At 32.6% G+C, this 20792-nt stretch overlaps 1 protein-coding gene and 1 non-coding gene across 3 annotated transcripts; one reads left to right on the top strand and one right to left on the bottom strand.

Moving 5' to 3' along the window:
* Positions 1-14392: 14392 nt before the first annotated feature.
* Positions 14393-19110, top strand: LOC144551046 (peroxisomal (S)-2-hydroxy-acid oxidase GLO4-like). Of its 2 annotated transcripts, none has more exons than XM_078298842.1 (12): positions 14393-14517; positions 15036-15183; positions 15499-15623; positions 15882-15928; positions 16194-16271; positions 16591-16715; positions 16975-17032; positions 17185-17247; positions 17362-17431; positions 17517-17617; positions 18578-18682; positions 18822-19110. In XM_078298842.1, the coding sequence occupies exons 2-12, from the start codon at positions 15041-15043 to the stop codon at positions 18999-19001; spliced, it is 1095 nt and encodes a 364-aa protein (XP_078154968.1). In that variant the 5' UTR covers positions 14393-14517; positions 15036-15040; the 3' UTR covers positions 19002-19110. The 2 variants fall into 2 exon arrangements, with proteins under 2 accessions (XP_078154968.1, XP_078154967.1); XM_078298841.1 differs by having other exon boundaries at positions 14394-14517; positions 15030-15183.
* Positions 19111-20358: 1248 nt separating this feature from the next.
* TRNAA-UGC (transfer RNA alanine (anticodon UGC)) lies at positions 20359-20431 on the bottom strand. Its single transcript has one exon. It is a non-coding gene; the product is annotated as a tRNA-Ala (tRNA).
* Positions 20432-20792: the final 361 nt, after the last annotated feature.

Below are 20792 nucleotides of genomic sequence, written 5' to 3'. Positions count from 1 at the left end.
TTTTTTTTTTCTATTTGCAAAAATTGTGTTATGCGTGCTTATTTGTTATCCAGTGGATTGGTCAGCATTTCAGATGCTACTCAAATAATCTTCTGGGTTTTATGTCCTCTATATAGTAGGGGTGTTCATCGGGTCTAGTTTAATTGGTTTTAAATCAAATAGAGAGAGTTCGGATTAAACGGTTCAGTTTTATTGGTTAAATGGATCGTTTCATTTCATTTTTTTACAACTGATTTAATTGTTTGGTTTAGTTTGATTTAGAAAATTTTAAAACTGGTTAGACTGAACTGATAAAAAAGAGGGGTATATTTTTTTTAGCCTATAATTAAATAATTATGAACGTTTTTTTTTTCTACTTGAGTATCAAAATCACTAAACCCCAATTCAATTTTGTGTATTGAAATAAATATTTCTTTTGAGCCTAAAAAAATAAAAAAATTAACAAAAACTATTTATTTTTTATTAATCTTCTTATTTCGGTTTAACCAAATAGACCGAAATTTAGTTCGATTTGGTTGGTTTGGTTTTTACTTTGATTGATAAGTTTATTTTGGTCCATTCGGTTGTATTTTTTAAAACCGAATAAAATTTTGGGATGTCTATTTTATTTCAGTTTTAACCGAACTGATGAACATCCCTGTATATGAGGTCCTAAGTTTGCAATTCGGATGAAATATTTTGTCAATATTAAATAGTCAAGTGTTTTGAATGAAATCTGTTGTGAATATTAAATAGTTAGATGCTTCACGTCTAAAATTTACTAAAAAAAAAAGGTTACATAATTAAAAATAGTCGAATAGACGAACGAAGTAGTTAGGATGCGGTTTTATGCAAAGCATTGGTTGGTGTTATGCTTTTATGATTTGAATAATGAAAGATTAATTGACATCACGTTTGGGTTTGTTTAGGTTGATGCCATAATTTAAAAGATTTATGTCAATCTGACATAGATCCATAGGTCTCTTTCTTCTTAGAGCAACCCAGTTGTTACCACTTCATCTTCTCTACTTGCGTTATTTAATTTTAACCTAGTGTTGTTGGGCATTGAAGTTTATTTTCCTGATGAATGGAGCGGATTACATGATTTATTTGCTTTCCTTTTGGGCTTCATATTCTATAGTTGGGCACACTACAAAATGATTTTGATTTGGGCTAAAGTAGGGGTGTCAATGACACCCGTTTACCCTACCCGTATCGTATTCGATAAGACGGGTATGGGTAAGGTTTTTTTTCCGTTAGTTTATTGGATATGAGTATGGGTAAAAAAAAAAATTTCGTTAGATAAACGGGTATGGGTACGAGTAAAGGTTATTTCGTACCTGTTGGGTAATGGGTAATTATATGAAATATATTATATATAAATATATCAATATTATATCCAATTTATTTATTTTTCTTCTTTTCATATTGTTGTATGCCTGTATCAACGCTAGAGACATATATATCAACGAATTCATTTCCTTGTTTTCTTCCTTATTCATCGTTATTGTCTTTTTTTCTCAATTCTACAAATAGAAATATTTCATGTTTCAAAGAAAATATATCATCACCTTATTTTCTGGTAATAATGTATTGTTTGGTCTAAATAAGTAATCCATTAATGTCAGCTCAGGTGTTAGCGTCTGAATTTTGCATTACATGTCAGCTTTCTCAAGGTTATACTATAAATATATATATTTAATAATTGAATGAGATGGAATGAAATGTCAGAAGAAAGAATGTAACAAATGACAAAATTGACCATATGCTGTCCGAACCATTATATTGGTATTTTCGTTATTCGCCCACTACCGTTTCGTTACCCGTTAATCATAACGGGTATGGGTAGGGTAGGGTAAGATAAATTCTTAATGGGTATGGGTAGGGTATGGGTAAAGTCAATTCTTAGTGGGTATGGATATGAAAATGGTTCCACCCTCCCCCATTGACACCCCTGGGCTAAAGTGTGGTTAGTGTTACATCTTTGAATGTAGGGTTCAGGTCCAAAATAAATAGATAATAATGTCTGCGAAGAAAAGGTCAAAAGTAGTCATCATCTAGAAAAATTGGAGATGTGGGGTATCGAACCCCATACCTCTCGCATGCAAAGCGAGCGCTCTGTGAGCTACATCCCCATTTTTATAGATATATATAGAGAGATATATATAGTTAAGATTAAAGTGTACTGATTAACTTCTTGTTAAACTTATATATATATATATATATATATATATATACTAGTATCGTGCCCGTGCGTTGCAACGGGGATATATTATAAGAAAAAAAAATTTAAAAATATATCAATGAAAATAATAATTATCCAAAAATTAAGAGGCAAGTTAGTAAAGAATTTATATAATTTTGTATTTTTAATAAACTTGAATCGTTATCTCTGATAATAATTTGATGATGTGATAATTCTTTATTTTTAAGTACCAATGATATCAAATAATAGTTCGATTCGAATCTAATATCAAGTATCGTACAACAATTCAACATCAACATATAATATGATATAAAAAAACATAAATACACACACATTATAAGAAAAATATATCTATACCCATATGTCCAATTTATATTCTTCTTCTTCTTTGTTTCCAATTTAGAATACACACACACACACATTGATATATTATATATTGAAAATATATTCTAAATTTTCCACAACAATATGTATAGAAACAAAGAAAGAGAAATAATGAAATAAAAAAATATTATTTTCCATTGTGATCCGTATAGAAACGAAGAAGTAAGGAAACAAAGAAATAAGAAAATGGAAGGTGGAGTCTACTTAATTGAAGAAGATAAATGTGGAAACAAAGAAATAAGGAAACAAAGAAATAAAAAAACAAAAAAATATATCACTAAATTTCAGAATCTATTCAATTTTAAATGTAACATATCGTGTGGCAGCATATGTAGTGAGTATGTTTTTAACTAAATTTAGACTTCTATACATAAAACAGATGCATTTAATCAACATAACACAAATTATATAATTGGAGGGCTGAGATTAAATCCGAAGTTTCATCTTTCAATCGTAGCCGTTGGCGGATCGGACACCCAACGTGCTTAATAATGGAATGGAGATATATAGAGAGATGGGCTACGGTGAGCCATGGAGTAAAATGAGTTGGTGCTCCATGGCACTATATTTTTATTTTGAAAATTCAAACGACCGATCCGAACCGCTCAACATGATCTCCATATTGAAATGTGCTTGGAGACCAAATTTTACATTTTTTTGGAATTTATTTACTATTTATTAAGCAATTTTGAAAATTGCTGATCCGATGGTCCAGAAATTTTTACTGTTCATAGCAAAACAACAATTTTCAATAAATCTAAAAAAATAGTAAAAAAATTCCAAAAAATGTAAAATTTGGTCTCCAAACACATATTAATATGGAGAACAAGATGAACGGTTCGAATCGACCGTTAGGATTTTGAAAAGTCAAATATTGAGCCGTTGCACGGAAGCCCTCTATGCTATGTGTAGCATACTAGCAGGTTCATATATATATATATATATATATATATATATATAATATCTCTCCCCCGATTAATTAATACCTAATTGACAACCGTTATGTATTTTTTTATTTTTTATTATTACAGTCCGTAGCAACACACACTCCTTTCCTACTTCGGGCAGGAATCAAACCAGGTTCTTCCACAGGAGAAACCTAATGTCATACCAGCTGCCCTATGTAAGGTTGACACCGTTATGTGTTTTCTTTTCTTTATGATGTACCTCTTCCATTGCAACTATTGTCTATTATGGAAACTGAGCAAGCATGTGCAATTTGAAAACTATGGCCATGAAAGGTGTTTTGCCAAACTACTAACGCACCAAAATTTAAGTATAAGTTAATAAATGCAAATGTCCATTAGATCACTAGTGGAAAAACATGAATTAGCATCGGCCTATCTGGATCGGCTATATGAAACAACCGATACTAATACCTATCTAGATCGGTTTTATGAATAAAACCGATTCTAAAAACTAATCAGATCGGGTTTTTTAGTCAACCGATTCTAATTTGTGAACTATCAGGATCAGTTTTTTATAAAATCCGATCCTGATACTATCAGGATCGATCGGTTGTTTAGAAAAACCGATCCTGATAGTTCAACTATAGGATCAGTTGTTTATAAAAACCGATCCTGATACTACCAGGATCAGTTCTAGGAAAAAACCGATCCTAATAGTTGAACTATTAGAATAAGTTGTTTAGAACAACTGATCCCTGATAGTATCAGGATCGGTTTTTATCAACAACTGATATTATTAGGATCAGTATCAGGATCGATTATTTATAAACAACCGATCCTAATATGTAATTCATGTTAGTAGGTTTTCTTGTAACTTAATTTTTTTCATGTTATATGTAATTTAGTATTTTTTTTTTTATGTTACATGTACCAAAATTTTAATATTTTTAAAGCATGTCATAATATTGGTTTCTAAAGTATTAATATTTCTTAAACAAGTCATAAATTATTTTAATAAATAACCTTATAATTATCTAATAAATTATTTCATAAAATTTATCTTATAAATTAGAACATAAAGAAGGTAATATATTATATTAGAAATTAACTTATAAGTTATTGTATCTTACAAATTGTTTCTAAACGATGGGTTATTTTTTTAATAAATTATCTTATTAAATATAAGTTACAAAAATTTGTAACATCAAATAAGTAGATAAAAAGTCAGATATTTATTTATTTTTTATATTTTTAATCCAATAAAGAAATAATAAAATTAATTAGAAGAATTTATTTTTTTAAAGTATCTGGATCGGTTCTCTATTAAAAACTGATCCAGATAGTTATTTGGATCGGTTATTATATAAAGAACCGATCCAGATGTTATTATCTAAATTAACTTATAATTTATTTTTTAAAGTATCTGGATCGGTTCTGTCTAAACAACCGATCTAGATAGTTATAACTATCTGGATTGGTTCTCTGTTAAAAACCGATCCAGATGTTATTTTTCTTTCAAATTTTCATTTCATGTTATAAAAGTAAATTACATATAAAAACAGAGAGCAAAATGTTACCTTGATTTATTTAGAATTGTTGCATGTCATGGTAGTTATTATAGTGGTTGCTATGGCCAATCATACACAGATACATGTCAGTGTTGCTATTAGTGTCAATAGTTATTAATTGTTGACGACTGTTAATTGGTTGATACTAGTTGCACTTAATTACATGTCTGCCAATTCTGGTACGTGTTGAGAAATTAAGAAATATAATTCTGAGGAAAATGAATTTTATTGAATGTTATTTTTTAAATTGATTATGTATATTTATACAAACTAATTAAGGCTCAAAGAGCCGTTATTGTAACGTTGGTTTTGTTTCTAAAATATATACAAGGACATATTCTCTTCTTCTTTTTTTTTTAATTCTAGCCCTTAATCTACGATGATGATTAATTTCAGATTGTAAATTAATATCCATCAAATATTCTTCTATTTCCGTATATTTTATTTTATTAATTTATATGAATAAAAAAATTCTCCTTGTTTATATCCATTTTCTTTCTTGGTAAAAATTTATTTTGTAAATTGTTTTAATATGTTATTCTAATAAAATTCTTAAACAAGATTACTTCCTAAAAATTATTTTGTAAATAGTGTTATGTGGTTGAGTTGGCGATCTTTTCTTTTGTTGTAATATACTATTTTTGTTGTTTTAATGAAGTTAATTTATCAGCAAAACAGTGCATATATTCTCGATAGAAAATTCTCCGTAACAAATATAATCCATAAAAAATTATCTAATAAAAAGAACAACATCTCAGACATAATTTTAAAAAACAAATATCAGAACTTTCATTATAAAAAAAAACAACCATAAAAAAATGAAGTAAAATCTACAATACATATAAAGCTAAATACACAAAAAAAATTAAAAATTACAAATAATGAAAATTAATTATTAACTTATTGTATTGAATTGTCATTGTGATTTTAAATAAAAAGAATACATAACTACTAAAAATACACATGTCCATTTTAGTATGGTGATTGTCGAGGAAGAAGGTGTCAATAAGATGTGTTACCATAAAATGGTGCAATTGTATCCCTCCTCATTTATTATTATTATAATTAATCATGTTAATACAAATATAAACCTGTGTGAAAAATTAAGACACTAAGATTATGACTGGAAACACAACATGCATGTGAAATAGAAAATATAAATTGTAAAGTAAAAAAAAATAAGGATGAGTAGACGATTTTAATTATTAGGTTCACTTTCACTTCGAGAGAAGTTAAAGCTGATCGGTGGTTGGTAGGTCCAAATAGAATAAGGAATTCAAGCCTTAATTATTTTATCAAATGCGGATTATAATCATGTTAGTTTAACATTTAAAATTAGGTCTCTAAATGTAAACCACCTATTCTTGTTGTTTAAGAGTAATTAGTCCTCTAATGATTCCACTGTCAATGACTATTTTTTTTTCATATCCTAATTCTAAAAAAAATAATAAATAAATAAATACTTTTAGGATCGGTTATTTATTAATAACAGATCCTAAAAGGTTTTTTTTTTTTTTTTAGAATTAGGATCGGTTGTTTGGAGAGAACCGATCCTGATACTATCAGGATCGGTTCTAAGCTAATAACCGATCCTAATATATGATAATTAGGATCGATTCTTAGCTTAGAACCGATCCTGATAGTATCATGATCGATTTTTAGAGAGAACCGATCCTAATGCTTATGTAGCGCTAGGGTTTATTTTCGTTTCGCGCCTCTGTACTGATCCAAAATATTTGAGTCTATTTGAGTCTCGTTTCGCGCCTCTGTACTGATCCAAAATATTTGAGTCTATTTGAGTCTCGTTTCGCGCCTCTGTACTGATCCAAAATATTTGAGTCTCAACTCATCCCTCTCTCTCTCTCTCTCTCTCTCTCCCTCTCCTCCGTGTCTCTCTCTTTCTCTATCTCCGTCTCTCCCTCTCCTCCGTGCTTCTCTCTCTTCGTCTTCTTCTCTCCCTCTCGCCTCGCCCTCTCCACTCAGTAAGCTTTACTATTAATTTTAGGTTTATTAACAAAGTGGATTTGCATGTGATTTAAGAGCTTTAATGTTAATTTTGTCTTCCATTTGCAAATTTTATTTTGAACGTTACCTTATTGGTATTTTTTCAGGCTTGCAAATTGAAGTTAGGGGATTTCAATGGTGCTCTATTAGATACTATTTTGCAATTCGTGAGAGGGAGGGTCATGCTAAGGCTTATTTTCGGCAAGGACAGGTTCTGAAATTTATTTGATATTTGTGTTTTTGGTGCCAAAATTTATTTATATTTATCTAAAGCTTCAGTTTAGGTAAACTTTGCATGAACATGAATTTTTTGTAATAATTTAAGATGTGTATGATATTTAATTTAGGATGTGTATATGATATTTTATTATTGCTTTTTACTGTGCAAAAAAAAAGAAAAATTTAAGATGCTGGCCAGCAAAATATATGTGGAAGCTGGTCAAATAAATAAAAATATTTTTTTTAGCTTCAATTAAACATCAGGATCGGTTATTTTAAACAACCGATCCAGATAGTAACTATTAGGATCGGTTGTTTAAAATAACTGATCCTAATTCTAAAAATAAAATTTTAGGATCGTTTTTTTTTAATAACCGGTCCTAAAAGTTTTTTTTTTTTTGAATTAGGATCGCTTATATTTAACAACCGATCCTAATAGTTACTATCTGGATCGGTTGTTATATACAACCGATCTTAGCAAATCCGCTAACAAAGCCCTTATGTCAAGCCAAAAGGCAAAGTCCATTTCAACCTCGTGGGTTTGAAGAAACATGGAGGGTGGACATAGATAGAGTAATGAGTCGAGAGGGCGACCCTAGTCTTAGAGTTTATGCATAAGTGATGCATAAGAGGTAACTTTAAGAACAAGTGGGAGATTGTTGGATATGTGTTCTAAAAGTTATCTTATGTTGATCACTTTTACATGTTATGTTTATGAATTGGATGCTACATGCATTTTGTTCCATGAAATTTATGTTTATCTATAGAAGTGTTCAAGAAGATGCTCTTGGTCTTGAACCATAGAACTCTATATGATGACAAACATAAATCTCTAAAATGTTCACAGACTTGGTTATTAGCATGGAACACTAATATACCATGATAAGTTTGTCATGTTAATTAAAGTACATTGTAGTTCTATAAATGTTGATAAAGGCTTATCGTTTAATAACATGAGTATATGAAAGGTTTCATATATTGAACAGACCTAACGAATGAAAATATTATATGGGTTATGTTAGTGTCATTAATATTTTCATTGTCTCAGAATTCTAAGATATGAGATGTATTTCTTTTTCACATGAGAAATATATAATGTAATTAGTATTAAAAGCTGTTTATCATAAGTGGTGATAAAAATATTAGTTCCTTATATATAACTTGTGCGGGAGAAAGTTATATGTCAATAGTATCATTGCCCCTCATTTATAATGAGTGATGATATTTTGTGGGCCCCTTGGTAAAGTAGAATTATAATGCATGCAATATAACTGAAGTGCAGTTATATATATTTATATAATTTACTTAAGAGACCAAGAAACGAATATAATACAAAGATGACACGGTCCGACTTTGTATATTATTCATAATATCATGTGGCAAGGAATAGACACAAGTAATGTTATTTGTAATGTTACTTTAAAGGATCATGTATTGTAAAAATGATACTTTACATCTATGTTATTTGGGTAACTATAATGTATAGCTAGAATACCGCTTATAGTTTATGGTAATAAAATGTTTTATGCCATTGCCAACATAACACAGATCCTCCATATAGGTCACACCAACTGAACGAGAAACAAGAAGGATATTTTATTTATATGATGTATATTGTTTCATATGACATGAAATAATATATATGTGATAAATAAATATCATGACTGCTTAGAACGAAGATAAATTTATGAGAAGTGTGCATGTATATTATTTGGTATAATATGGTGCATATTTTATAGTATAATATACATGACACATAATTAATCATGTGCAAAACATTGTTATAACATAAGTTTATTAAAAACCCAAAATGAATATGAGTTGAGGCTAGTACTGTAGCGCGCACTGTAGCAGCGGCTAGGGTTGTCTCTTTTATTAAAGAGAATTATACTAGGAAGGTTACACAATGGAAACCCTAGTATATTTGTATATAAGGAGAGGTAGAGAAGGTATTCAATAAGTAAGCAAGCAAGAAATTTTCTGAAAATTTATTTCCTTCTCTTCCTCTCCCTCCTAGCCGCCATCTCTCTTTCTCTCATATTATTGATTTCTCTAATGAAGAATTAGTAGAAGAACAAGAAGGGTTATTAACTAGGTTCTAAGCTTAGATTAGATTAAGATCTCTAGCAAGGTCTTTCTAATCCTTGTTTAGTTCAAGGTGAACACTAGGAGGCCGTTCCGACAAATGAAGGTATCCAAGAGATCTAGAAGAGAATTCGACTTCTCTCTATCTACTAAATTGACATTTGGTAGAGGTATATCCAAATTACCTTTAGTAAATAGATTTGTGATATCCATCTGCATACATTTGAATTGTTTTAATAGAATGAGCATAATAAAGTAGATCCGTAGATGCTTGTAAGAAGGTTAAATTTTTTGAATTTATTGCCTTGCCGCATCATGAAATCCTTTACCCCCCCCAACCCGTCCCCTTCCTCTTTCTACGCCAAAACCAGAGGGGCTCCGCCCCCTCTTCCCTCCTCCGTCGCCGGCGAGCCGCACACCAGCCCCACTCTCTCCTCTCCTCCTCGGTCCGTGAAACCGCACCAGCACCGCCCCCTCCCTGTCTCTTCTCCGCCTCCCTCTTCACCTGCCGTGGAAACCCTAGCCGGTAACCCTTACCTATCGCTGACCCCCGCCACCACCATGAAAACCATTCTCTCCTCTCCCTCTCTGACCCGTGGAACTAATCTCTTAGATTCTTCACAATTGCCGCTGATTTTTGCGAGTTTTCGGGAAACCCTAGAAATTAGGGTTGTGGTGCTTGCTTGGTGCCGTGCTGGTGTTGGCGTGGTGCTGCCCTGGTGCTTGCTTGGTGCCGTGCTGGTGTTGGCGGGTGCTGCCTCGGTGTTTGCTTGGTGCCGTGCTGGTGATGGCTTGGTGCTGCCTCGGTGCTTGATTGGTGCTGTTCTGGTGCTTGGTTGATGCTGAGCCGTGTTAATTGCGGGTTGTTGTTGCTCCGGTGTCGATTTCCCTTTCTCCCTTTATATCTCTCCATACCGAGCTATCTCTAATTGGGTAAATTATCGAGCCTCTTGATCAATTGGTTGGATTTTGTAAAGGAAATTGTAGTTAATTTCACCTTTGCTCGGGTTGTTGATTTTTCCGGTAAATGGTGCTGACTTGAGGCTTGAGCCGTGTTGTTGATTTCTGGTGTGCCTATTCTGACCTGACCTGTGACTTGTTTCTGTTTTGCTGGTTATGTTGTTGCTTGGCCTGGTCTGTTCTGTTTTGCTGGTTTGTGTTGAGAATGTGGTACTTGTGGTGCTTGTTGTTGTGTATGTGCTGCTGGTACCAGTCGGTACTGGCCCAGTGATACCACTGGTATTGTGCTGAATTTTTGTGTGTAGACCAGTCTTTGAACTAGCAGGGACCATATTGCAAATTAATTATATTTAGGGGTCTGAATTGTAAAATATAAGGCCTTATGTAGAGTAGTATAAATTAAGAGCCTAGATGTGAAAATGTGAGGTTTTGAATTAATGGTCGGCCTATGCATTAGAAATGTTATAAATGGACTTGGAGTAAATTGCGAATTGTTAATTAGAGGCTTAAACCTTTGCTAAATTATGGGCATTTAATTAAATTGAATTGGAATAAAATAATTGATACGTCAAATGGGCCAAAGTGTAATAAGGTGAAAGTTTATATAAGGGCCGACCATATATGTAATTTTGGAATTGGACTTGAATTAAAATGATTATAAATGAGCCGAAAGGTATAAAAGAATTGACGAATTAAAAGACGGCTTTTGAAATTTAAGTTTTGATGATGTAACCGAATTAAACCAAGTATACATATAATATAGGTGTAGGCTTGGTCGAGCAAGATATCGCGAGGTTATTCGAGACGCCTGATCCTTAAATTAAGCGGTACGCTCGTCGTAATCAGGTGCGGGATTCTTGGACTTGTTTGATACTTTATTTTCAGGAATTAAACTGTTATTCGTTTGTCATGTTGAATATCATTGATTGCATCATTGAATTGTGTAAAACATTTGCATAGCCCAATCAAATTAAACTCGAATTGATGTGACTTGAGTGATTTGCATTCTGGTATGGTTGTAGGTTGTGTCGATCTATTATGATCTGATTTTGATTGAAAGTCACCACGATTTAATATGTATGTGAATGGATTTACGAAGTTAAGCACTTGGATCCAATGAATTTGCAAAGTCGGGCAGTATGCTGGCTTTGATTCCCAGGATCCTAATGGCCTTAGGTGAACGGCCCTCGATGTTCCCAGTACCGGTTGGGACGAGGGAGGGTGATTATGTTATGAGGTGTGATTTGAAATCGTGGGTGACATGTGTAACGTCTGTGGCTCGGTGGCATTCTCCTACGTGTTAATGCATTTGAACAGTCAATTGAATATTACGAATATTGGAATGATTCCAAAGAGGGTTTTCTTTATGTGACTTGAACCAGACCTTAATAAACGGTTAAGCCAAGCGATTACAGATGGGTGTCAGATAAAGGGTCCAGCTCGGTTGGCCATCTGTAGGTGTCAGTAACCCTACAGATGTGGGTTTGATAAAGGGTCCAGCTCGAAAGAACATCTGTAATTGCTACAAGCCCTAATGAATTGAGTTAAGCCAAAATATCTGTTGTGTTTGAAATTCATCTTGGAAATTCCGTAAACTGTGATTCATCTGATTAATTGTTGTCGAGCATTGGCATTCTGTTATTTATGAATATATATATATATATATATATAGAGTTAGGCTGGGGTGCTATGGATAGCATAGTGGCCTCTATGCTACGGCTCAATATTCGAGTTTTCAAAATCCAAACGGTCGATCCGAACCGTTCATCTTATTCTCCATATTAATATCTGCTTGGAGACCAAATTTTACATTTTTCTGAATTTTTTTACTATTTATTAAGTATTTTACAAAATTGTTGATCCAACGGTGGCTGCACAAAACAGTAAAACCGTTGGATTAGCGATTTTCAAAGTGGCTTAATAAATAGTAAAAAAAATCAGAAAATTATAAAATTTGGTCTCCAAGCAGATATTAATATGGAGAATAAGATGAACGGTTCGGATCGACCGTTTGGATTTTGAAAACTCGAATATTGAGCCGTAGGATAGAGGCCACTATGCTATCCATAGCACCCCAGCCTAACTCTATATATATATATATATATATATATATATATATATATATATATATATATATCTGTTTGAACCGTTTTGGTTTGAGTTTCATTTTTGAATATGGAGTCTGATTGCAAGTCCAATAATCTAAACTGTGGTAAATTTCGCACTGAGAATTTATTCTCACCCCCACCCTTTGGGTTATTTTCAGGTTTATTACACGGATATAGCAGATGAGGATATTGGTAATGCATATAAAAGATCCACTGCCTTGCGTGTCTATGTGACCCTTAATAAATATACGCGGCAGGCTGTCAGACCCGGGATTTGGGGTGTGACAAAAATTAAAAAACACAATTTAAAAAACAGAAATTAAAAAACATAATTCAAAAAACAGAAATAAATCTAACATATTTAAAAGTAAATCTAATATTTTCAAGAATAAATCTAAAAAACAGAAATTAAAAAACAGAAAAAAAAAACAAAATTTTAAAAACAAAATTTTAAAAACAGAAAATAAATCTAACCTATTCAAAATAAATCTAACATTTAAAAAAAATCTAACCTATTCAAAACAAATCTAATTACTTCACATATTTTCAAAAATAAATATAACATATTTTTTAAACCTATGAAAAATAAATCCGAATTTCAAAAATAAAATCTAGCATCAAAACAAATTTAATTACTTTACATCTAACAAATCTAACATAAACTAAATAAATCTAACATATTCAATAAATCTAACAAATCTAATTACTTAACAAATTTAACAAATCTAACATAAAATAAATCTAACAAATCTAAATATCTAATTACTTAACATCCAATAAATCTACATAAACTAAATTTACTCTACAAAAATAAATTAATCTAACATGAAATAAATATAACATTTAAATCTCGCGGAAAAATCTTGCGGGAGATCCCGAACTTCGTAATTTCGATACCTTCGTAATTCCGTTTGCGTATTTGTAGAAGGAATTAAATGTACAACTATATATTTTTTTAACAATAAATTTAAAATTTGAGAATAATAGAAATTTAGATTAAGAGAATGAGAGAATGAGAATTGAGATGGAGATGTGAAAATGAAGGGAGGAAGAGGGGTATTTAAAGAAATTTTGATTGGAGGAATAAAATTTAAATTTTTTAATTTTTAATTTTTAAAGAATAACAGAAAAAAAAAAAAAAAAAACATCCCATCCGGTCGGTCCAGTCCGGTCCGGGTGGGTCCGGATGGGATGGCACCGGGTGGGAAATGGTTTTTGAATTTTGAATTAAATACGGGTATCGGGTATCGGGTAGTCGGGTACGGGTATGGTCGGGTATTTGTCCAAAAAAATCGGTCTGGTCCGTTTTTTGCCCGTACCCGCGTACCCGAGTACCCGACCCATACCCGGGCTCGGGCATGGGTACCCCGGGCGGCGGGCACGGGCGGGCAGGGTAGGGTATACCCTTAACGGGTATTATTAGAACTCTAGTTAATGCAGACGATGCGGACTAAGGCACACGCTCGTTTTTTTCATTTGGTCCTATTTAATTTTTTGTTTTTCCAGAAATAGACAGTTTATTTGCTAGCTCCGTCCAAGGATTGATCCATATTGAACGGTCCGGATACAAAATAAACAAAATGGGTTGCTTTCGCATTCGGGCCCACGAAGACGCGAGTACGCCCGCAGGCCGCAGACCGCAGTAGTTAGAAAGAAACATATATCTCTTAAATTCAAAAAAAAAAAAATAGTGAGGAGCTCACTGGTCTACAGCCTACAGGGTGACTTCGTATCCTCTGCATTAAGTCAAAAGGGAATCTTTTCAGTTAATGAATTCTGACCATACGATCTGTTTTAAGACTAGATCCTCACTAATATTAAAGGGCCCCTATATCATAAGCAGCGGCCAGATTAACTCCGTTTAAAATCAGACGGTTAAAATTTATTAACTCAAAAGATTCCTTTTTGAGTTAATGCAGAGGATACGTATTCACCGCGTACAGGGTTACACGTGAAATCTGCAAAAAAAAAGGAAACAGTGAGATGAGCTCACTGGTCTGTTCACACTTTAGCAAATATACATCTCTCTCTGTGTCTCCACAGCGGCCTAGCGGTAGTAGCGGTAGACCGGTAGTCCCTATTAACTGCAAACAAAGGTAAAGTCGTACATCTCCTCTTCAATTACAATTTTCCTCTCTTATTTGATTTGTCAGAGAATTCGACCAAGAATCTTACTGGTTTAGTTTACAAGAGAAATTGTTCAGGTCCAAAATTGTAGTCACTAAAGATCGATCAAGGGAGCTACGGATTGGACTTGGGCATTTAAATTTGTTTATTCTATGACTTAAAGTTTGATCAATAACTTCCCTAAATTAAATCAGGAGGTACTATCTCAAGATGAGATGTGATCCCTTGTTATCCTTTATTTAAGCTTAGAGAGCTCTGTTTCGGCACCAGAACCTAATTAACAAAATAAAAGCAATAGAAAGGAAATATATAATTGAAAATTAATCTTATTTGCTCTATTTATTGTATCCCATAATTGATGATTAATGAAACCTTTACAACAAATTTGTGTGCGGGTATCCGGGTAATAATAATCTTTCATTTCGAATTACATATTTGTCCCAAGTCATTGGAGTAACATGTAAAAGTCTTATTTTGTTAGGAGCAGAAGAAATGGAGGATGAACCTGTAAATATACGGGAATTTCAAGAACTAGCAAAACAGGTTCTCCCAAAAATGTTTTTTGATTACTACAACGGTGGTGCAGATGATGAGCATACCTTGAGAGAGAACATGGAAGCGTATAAGAGAATTATGTAACATTTTTTTTCTTTAAATCTTATACAAGTAATGCACATGCTTTCACGGTTTCACCTCCATATAAATTCTACAAATACCGTAAGCTGGTCCAACATGGAATTTTTCCTGTATCCCCCTTTAAAACAAGAATTTTCCCAGGCCCCTTATTTTTAAGTTAAAGGGAGAAAGTTTGGGCAAGTATTTGTGAGTGTAATTCTAGGGGTCATAAATTTGCATTAAAGAAATTTTAAAAGTTGAGACTCAATACGGAAAATAAAATGAGAGTCCTTATGTTAATAATTGTTGAGAAATCAGTAATCAATGATGCACAGGTTAAGGCCAAGGATTCTGGTGGATGTGAGCAAGATTGATATGTCTACAACTCTATTGGGCTTCAAAATGCAGTCACCGATTATGGTTGCTCCGACTGGAATCCATAAATATGCACATCCTGAAGGTTTTATATCATATTATATATGTTGTTTACTGCTTATTTTCTCACTAAATTTGTGGTAATTTTATGGTCCTAAGACAGATGTTACAGAACCGATGATTTGACAACATTTTGAAGAAGAAGAAAATCCATGAAATTTACTTCAAAAAAAATCCAAGAAAAGACAGCTGAATATTTATAAGAGTTTGGGATGTCCTGTATAATTCTACTGCCCTGATAATGAATGGATGAGTTATACTGATAATCAGCATTATTTGTCAGGTGAGGTGGCAACGGCCAGAGCTGCAGCAGCTTGTAACACCCTGATGGTACTTTAAAGTTTGTTTAATTTTAATTACTATTTGGAGTAAGTAAATCCAATGATAATTGAAATATCACCATTTTCCTATCTGCTCGTTGAGTGAAAGCTGACCACAGACCCATTTGTTAAAATTTGGTCAGATTAATAATCAAACTGGATAGTTTGAAACTAGAATCCAAATTGGGAACGGAAGGAGTGATACATCAAGGGCAGTTTCTGTAATTTACTCTCGTAAACTACACGATTACTCAAACTACTCTTCTTCTCTATAGGTGCTCTCTTTCAGTTCAAGCCGAAAACTAGAGGATGTTGCTTCAAGTTGCAACTCCATTCGCTTCTTTCAATTATATGTATGATATGGTGCTTTCACTTGTGTATTTATACTTTACCTCTGGGATTACTTCCATTATGTACCGATAAACAACCTTACCTGGAAGGTACTAAGGTTTTCACTGTGAAAAAAATAAGGTATTAAGGACAAATCCAAATGAAACTCGAGTTGTTGTAAATATTTTTAGGTTCATTCCTATCTTGGACATGCTATAGTTTTCCTAACAATGCATGTTACCATTAGCAAGTATGGAGAAACATTTTTTCGCTAACTCGTTTACATTAGTAGTTGATGATTATCAGCCGAATTGACTTAATCCATAATTTAATTTAAAACAGGTATACAAAAACAGAGAAGTTTCAGCAACACTGGTACGACGAGCAGAGAAATATGGGTTCAAGGCTATTGTATTGACTGTTGACACAAACAGACTTGGTCGGCGAGAAAAAGACATAAAAAACAAGTGCTCTTTATCTTTCTTTTTTTTAATTATATATATATTAACCCTCCTTTAGATTGTTTCTTTTTATTTTTTCATACAGCTTTATAGCAAAGTCAATTTTGTTGTTATTTGACATCCATTTAACCAAATATTGTCTGCTATGGTACACAACCTAGGTTATGCAATTTTACCATAACAGTATATGTTTGAATAGGAAAAATCCAATTTATAGTTATACACAAACAATTTTTTATTCAATTCAACTAATTGTATTTTTCAGATTGATTATCCCACAATTGTCGAATCTTGAAGGATTATTGAATGTGGATGTTGAACAAGTGAGTGTAGTATTTCTTTTTGTTATCTCTTCTTATAATAAGCATACCTATCCAACTTCAAATCAATAAATACATGATCTCTTGTTGCTGAGTAATTGAATTCATGGACCTGGAATCCTAGATTCAATAATTTCACAAGATTTATATTGTAGGAAGGTGGCTCTGATCTGGAAGCATTTGCATCTCAGACCCTGGATCCTTCACTTTGTTGGAAGGTAAGACTCATTCATACTCAAAATTATTTTTATTATTAATCTTTGGTAGGATATCCACTCTCCAGTACCTCTGAAAGTTTCAATATTTTCGTGTTTATGCTTAAAATAATGCAGGATATAGAATGGTTAAGATCCGTAACAAGTTTGCCAATTATCTTAAAAGGCATCCTCACTGCAGAAGATGGTAATATTATTCTCTCTATAAATCTCAGGTTGTTATGTTTATAGATTGTTTTCTGAATTCTAATACCTGTTCTCCATCTCAACAGCCATAAAAGCAGTAGAATTAGGGGCTTCTGGCATTGTGGTATCCAATCATGGGGCACGCCAGCTTGATTACTCACCCGCTACAATTTCAGTGCTTGAAGAGGTACCTTAATTAAGAAAGTAGATTGCTAGGTGAAATTTCACCTTTTAAGAGCAACTGGTTATAAAAGAATCAGTCCTTTATTAAGTTGATCATGCATCGAGTAGTATTTTTGTTTATAGGGTATCAAAGCATGAGGTATTGACTGTTGGTATAAATTTTTAGAATATTCGGATAGTTAGAAATTAATTAAAATAAATCAAATTGAAATAGAGTTATCCGGATCGTGTACAAAACACTTTCCTTAAGCGTATTCCGTTTCATCGTGCAAGATGGAACCGCAACCAAGATAATCCGGGGTTTTTGCTCCTTAGGCACGCCATGGAAGCAACTGACGATGACTCTGCAATATCGAGCATAGATCAGATATAATTTATTTGATTGATACACAATCAAAGGAGTTTATTATTTGTGGGAGCAAATCAATTAAGCAAAGTGTTTTCATTTCTTTAGAAAATATTGATCAGAGAAGGGAATTCGGAGAGAGTACTAGTGTATCTGATTGCATACCTTTTAGAGATAAGATAGAAGAATAATATATATATATCAAAAAACTATAACGCATCAGTGTTTTAATTGAAAAGAAAATGAAACGCATCCTTAAGAATGCATTGAAGAGATACAACGGTTGATGGCAATTAATCAATAATAATTGATCATTAATATCTTAATGAATCACATTTGATCAAAAGGAAATTGAACAAAAACGTATATCAAAATAAAATGAATAATAAAGAGGTCTATCTGACACGCGCATCTTAGATAAAAAGTTTCAGTTTATTCCCTCAAATTTATAAATATTAAAAATAGAGATTTTAGAAAAATTATTAAAGAGGGAATTTTGATTTTTTAGAACTCAAGTTCCAACATTGACTTGATTACTTGTGGAGCTAATGGTACCACGAGAGACGGTTTTATCAACAGTATCATTATAAAAGTTCTCTTGACACTGGCATTGTACAGGTTGTAAAAGCTGTTTCTGGTGCTGTGCCGGTATTACTTGATGGTGGAATCCGTCGTGGGACAGATGTCTTCAAGGCATTGGCCCTTGGTGCCAAAGCTGTTTTGGTAAGGAAATGTTAGAAAAAAGAAGGAAAAAAAAAAAAAACTAGCCCCTTGTGAACATGGTGGAATATAATTGACATTTTCAAATTGTTATGTTGCCTTTATATTTGACGAGAAAGATGATTTTCATATTACATTGTAGGTGGGGCGACCAATATTGTACGGATTGGCCGCAAAGGGAGAGAAAGGTGTAAAATCAGTAATCAAAATGCTCCAAGGTGAGTTAGAACTTGCCATGGCATTGTGTGGTACACCAAGCATTAGTGATATTACAAGGAAACATGTTCAAACTGAAGGGGATAGACTTAGATCTCTCCTTTAAAGTACTTAGTATTTATTGGGCAATAAAATTTCTCATATTGTGTTGTGATTAAAGTGAAAATAAAGAATTTAATGCCGGTGTACTTTGATATTGATTAGAGTTTGTACAATTTTTTTTTTCTATTTGCAAAAATTGTGTCATGCGTGCTTATTTGTTATCCAGTGGATTAGTCAGCATTTCGGATGCTTCTCAAATAATCTTCTGGGTTTTATGTCCTCTATATTGTAGGGGTGTTCATCGGGTCTGGTTTAATTTGTTTTAAACTGAATAGAGAGAGTTCGGATTAAACGGTTTGGTTTTATTTGTTAAATGGATCGTTTCATTTTATTTTTTTACAACCGGTTTAATTGTTTGGTTTAGTTTGATTTAAAAAATTTTAAAACTGGTTAGACTGAATTGATAAAAAAGAGGAGTATATTTTTTTTAGCCTATAATTAAATAATTATGAACGTTTTTTTTTCTACTTGAGTATCAAAATCACTAAACCCTAATTCAATTTTGTGTATTGAAATAAATATTTTTTTTAGCCTAAAAAAATCAAAAAATTAACAAAAACTATTTATTTTTTATTAATCTTCTTATTTCGGTTTAACCAAATAGACCGAAATTTAGTTCGATTTGGTTGGTTTGGTTTTACTTTGATTGATAAGTTTATTTTGGTCCATTCGGTTGTATTTTTTTAAAACCGAATAAAATTTTGAGATGTCTATTTTATTTCAGTTTTAACCGAACTGATGAACATCCCCTATATACGAGATCATAAGTTTGCAATACGGATGAAATATTTTGTGGATGTTAAATAGCCAAGTGTTTTGAATGAGATCTGCTGTGAATATTAAATAGTTGGATCCTTTCACATCTAAAATTTCCTAAAAATAAAAAAAGAGGTACATAATTAAAAATAGTCGAATAGACGAATGAAGTAGCTAGGGTGCGTTATGCTTTTATGATTTCAATAATAAAAGGTTAGATTGACATCACGTTTGGGTTTGTTTAGGTTGATGCCATAATTTAAAAGATTTATGTCAATCTGACATAGATCCATAGGTCTCTTTCTTCTTAGAGCAACCCAGTTGTTACCACTTCATCTTCTCTACTTGCGTTATTTAATTTTAACCTAGTGTTGTTGGGCATTGAAGTTTATTTTCCTGATGAATGGAGTGGATTGCATGATTTATTTGCTTTCCTTTTGGGCTTCATATTCTATAGTTGGGCACACTGCAAAATGATTTTGATTTGGGCTAAAGTGTTGGTTAGTGTTACATCTTTGAATGTAGGGTTCACGGTTCGGGTCCAAAACAAGTAGATAATAATGTCCGCGAAGAAAAGGTCAAAAGTAGTCATCATCTAGAAAAATTGGAGATGCGGGGTATCGAACCCCGTACCTCTCGCATGCAAAGCGAGCGCTCTACCATGTGAGCTACATCCCCATTTTTATTTTGTTTCTAAATGATAATTTATTTATTATGTTTTTCTCTCACCTTGCGGGTCCAGAGACCAGAAGTCTTACATTATTTTTTAGAGAAAATTTCTAATGGGACCATCTAAATTTTTGAAATAGCCAATTTACCCATCAAAATTTCATAATATTCAATATTCTCATAAAAATTAAACTTTCTTTCTTTTATCCCCTTTTAACTATTTAATATTTTATTTCATTATTATAAAAAATAAATTGACTAATATACCCTCCATTTCATACCTATCACGCTAAGACTCAGACACCATTGCTGAGGGTGGTCCTCTAATCTCTGTCTCTCTTTTGTGTCTGCATTCCCGTTCCCATTGTTA

This window comes from Carex rostrata, chromosome 3 (assembly GCF_964058835.1).
Source record: "Carex rostrata chromosome 3, lpCarRost1.2, whole genome shotgun sequence".
Classification (NCBI taxonomy): Eukaryota; Viridiplantae; Streptophyta; class Magnoliopsida; order Poales; family Cyperaceae; genus Carex; species Carex rostrata.
The sequence above is the reverse complement of the archived record's forward strand: the minus strand, read 5'-3'. Positions and strand labels throughout refer to the sequence as shown.

What these genes read in the sequence shown, in the direction of transcription:
- LOC144551046 (XM_078298842.1), top strand. Translation starts at nt 15,041, where the DNA reads ATGGAGGATGAACCTGTAAATATACGGGAATTTCAAGAACTAGCAAAA. An exon ending in CAATTTCAGTGCTTGAAGAG is followed by an intron (nt 17,618 to 18,577) that starts GTACCTTAATTA and finishes GGCATTGTACAG; the next exon opens with GTTGTAAAAGCTGTTTCTGG. An exon ending in TTGGTGCCAAAGCTGTTTTG is followed by an intron (nt 18,683 to 18,821) that starts GTAAGGAAATGT and finishes ATTACATTGTAG; the next exon opens with GTGGGGCGACCAATATTGTA.